Here is a 3299-nt window from a genome sequence, read left to right as displayed (position 1 = left end):
GCATTACTCTGCGCTGCGCAAAACTCCGCATTTGAACAGTCAATAGCAAATACTTAAACTAATAACAAAACATACTTACAGTCGCTGATTCAGAAGCGCCAGATTGTCATAGCAAAGTCGGAATTTACCCTTTTTTATTTTTATTTTTTAGAAATAGCCTTTGTGTCATCCATAAAATGCGTTGCACAAATTCGAACATCTGGGTTGTGCTGTTCTGTTGTAAATAAATCTTAACCAATGATTCCTAATTGCATCTACTTCCTGAAGGCCAAATAAAGTGCTTTTGCTTTCGCACTGAAACACAGTGTCTCCCTGACATGGCTGCATCAACACTACTGCTGTTCCAGAAAGCTGTTTTAGGTAGGCGTGGTTGACTCTTAACTTTTATAAAGAATATCTCTTTGGATTTGAGACTTTAGTCTTTGCAACTTTACAGATCGTCTTTATGCACCAAGAGCTTGTAACACTCCAAAGAGAAAGGAAAACTTGAAATCGCATCATATGACCCCTTTAAGCAACGAATCAACCTACTAGAATGATTTCTGGATCATGTGACACTGAAGACTGGATTACATTACAAATATATTGAAGTAGAAAACAGATATTTTAAACTGCAATATTATTTCACAGTTATACTATTTTATGGTATTTTGATCAAATAAACCAATGCATAATTGTTTAGAAGAGACGTCTTTCAAAAACAAACTAAAATATTTTAAACCCCAAACTTTTGAATGCTAGAGTATACAATGCTTAAAATATAGAATTACCTAGGCCTATATTATAATTTATGATTTAAACAAAAACTCAACCTGCATTGTTGATGAGAATATCCAGTCTTCTCTCGGTCTTGAGAAAAGTTTCTGCAAAGGAGCGCACTGATTTCAAACTGGCCAAATCCAGCTGCATGAACACCACATTTTTACTCCCACTTTCCTGAATGAAACCAAAACATATGATATACAATTATAAAAAATATATTTATTTAGTAACTGAGATTCACGGGTAAATAGATTTTAAGGCATTGTTCTCACTCTTTGCACAATAGCGACCGCAGCCCCGCCGCGTATTTGGTTACGGCAGGCCAGAATGACTCTTGCCCCTCTCCGCGCTAAATCCTCCGCTGTGGCTCTACCGATGCCCGTGTTACTACCTGCACACCGCCACAAAGTTTACATTAAGTCCTTTAAACGACTGACAAACGTATTGACTTAAAACGCATTCTTAAAAAAGAAATAAAAAGTGGCACGTTTACCTGTAACGATGACCGTCTTGCCATGCAGTTTTGCCTTACTTTTGCATCGCGCTCCGCGTACATACATACGAAATATCATCAGCACCGCGATCACAACACCCGCGATCAGCAATATCTCTTCTGCCATTTCGAATGTGAAATACAACATAAAGCGCACGAAAACAACAATCCACAATATCCCAGTGTCTATTCTGGGGTTGTTAGGCTACTTGCCAAACCCAACCTCTTGCACTAACCAGATCAACAGGATGATTTGCTTTTGTAATGACATTTGAAATCAAGTCATTTTAGGTGGTTGATCGAGGAAATAACGTAGAATTAACGCGATTAGACAGATGTTTAACATATTTCTGTAATACCGTGGGTTAAGGACAGGACCCCCAAAATCCATTTGATTAATGATTGTAAAGCGTCGTTGAGTTTGCAGAAAGGCGCAATATAAAATAAACGTATTATTAGTTAGTGTTTACATGGCACATAGCCTACATTTTTAAAACCATGCAAAATGCTGTATTTGTTATAGCTAGTTGCACTTATAACATTTTGTAACAAAAATGCCTAATGGAAATGACTCATTCTTCCACCAAAAACGTAAAATAAATATTTTTACATTACGCAAAAGTCTATACTGGAAAGAACTCAGCAAGCAATTTTGCGTTTAAAAGACGTCTAAATATAGCCTAGACCAGCGGTGGCGAACTCCGGTCCTGGAGAGCCGCAGCCCTGCAGAGTACAGCTCCAACCCTAATTAAACCCCACCTGCCTGTAGCTTTCTAGTTCTTGCACTAACCAGATCAACAGGATGATTTGCTTTTGTAATGACATTTGAAATCAAGTCATTTTAGGTGGTTGATCGAGGAAATAACGTAGAATTAACGCGATTAGACAGATGTTTAACATATTTCTGTAATACCGTGGGTTAAGGACAGGACCCCCAAAATCCATTTGATTAATGATTGTAAAGCGTCGTTGAGTTTGCAGAAAGGCGCAATATAAAATAAACGTATTATTAGTTAGTGTTTACATGGCACATAGCCTACATTTTTAAAACCATGCAAAATGCTGTATTTGTTATAGCTAGTTGCACTTATAACATTTTGTAACAAAAATGCCTAATGGAAATGACTCATTCTTCCACCAAAAACGTAAAATAAATATTTTTACATTACGCAAAAGTCTATACTGGAAAGAACTCAGCAAGCAATTTTGCGTTTAAAAGACGTCTAAATATAGCCTAGACGTCTAGGCTAAAACGAGGCTAAATTTGGGCTGTCAGTGAAAATCTAATAGACGTCTATCCATAGCCCAAGAATAGACTATAGTCATCAAGTAGACGACTACATATATACGTCTAATAAACAACAAAATGGCAATCCATCCATACAGCTTTTATTAAGAAAAATAACATTTTTTAACAACTTGGACAACTTAAGACAATACAAAATGATAAAAATACAAAAGAATTAATGACAAAATAAAATGTTATAAATACAATACACTTAAATATAAATATTATGATTAAAAAAATCTGGAGTTTTTAACAACTTAAGATAATACAAATATAAAAATGAAAAAATATTTTAAATAACTTCAGATATTTAAAAGAAGAAAAAAATCGAATACAAATCAAGAGCATGTTATCACACTTAACATTAAAACATTACGGATAAATGACAACATAAAAAAAAAAGATGAACCCTTTTTGTTGGTTTACTTTTAACAAATAAGACAACCAACTGTGAACTTAAAGGAAATGATTAATTACTGGTTTTATTTCTTGTTTAAAATGCCTCCCAAATGCATTCCTCAAGTCCAACTCTGTTGCTGCCGGGAAGTTGGTCATCACAGCATCTGCCAAATAAGAACCAAGAAAAGCTTGACATATTTTTTTACTTTAATTACACTCATTGTGACAGGGAGTCATTCTCTTTTGCTTGGATGCCAACTAAAAACAAAAATTAGATATATTGTGTATCACCATTCAGTGTGTTAAAAAAGAGAGAAGCTCTCTGGTAAATGTTGTGTGTTTTATACACATACCTCT

General features: G+C 35.0%; 1 protein-coding gene across 1 annotated transcript in view; it reads right to left on the bottom strand.

Annotated features, from left to right (window-relative positions):
- The window catches only part of LOC107585617 (dehydrogenase/reductase SDR family member 13-like), a 3470-nt gene extending 1998 nt beyond the window's left edge, over positions 1-1472 (bottom strand). Inside the window, exons 1-3 of the mRNA XM_016272706.1 lie at positions 1256-1472; positions 1035-1153; positions 813-936 (exon numbers count right to left, since the gene is read on the bottom strand). Of these exons, the coding sequence (XP_016128192.1) occupies positions 813-936; positions 1035-1153; positions 1256-1403 (391 nt within the window). The 5' untranslated portion in view covers positions 1404-1472. The remainder of the gene's footprint in view (positions 1-812; positions 937-1034; positions 1154-1255) is intronic.
- Between the last annotated feature and the right edge of the window lie 1827 nt (positions 1473-3299).

Source organism: Sinocyclocheilus grahami, unplaced genomic scaffold, assembly GCF_001515645.1.
Source record: "Sinocyclocheilus grahami isolate Dianchi unplaced genomic scaffold, SAMN03320097.WGS_v1.1 scaffold72.1, whole genome shotgun sequence".
Classification (NCBI taxonomy): domain Eukaryota; kingdom Metazoa; phylum Chordata; class Actinopteri; order Cypriniformes; family Cyprinidae; genus Sinocyclocheilus; species Sinocyclocheilus grahami.
This window is presented reverse-complemented; position numbering and strand designations above follow the sequence as displayed.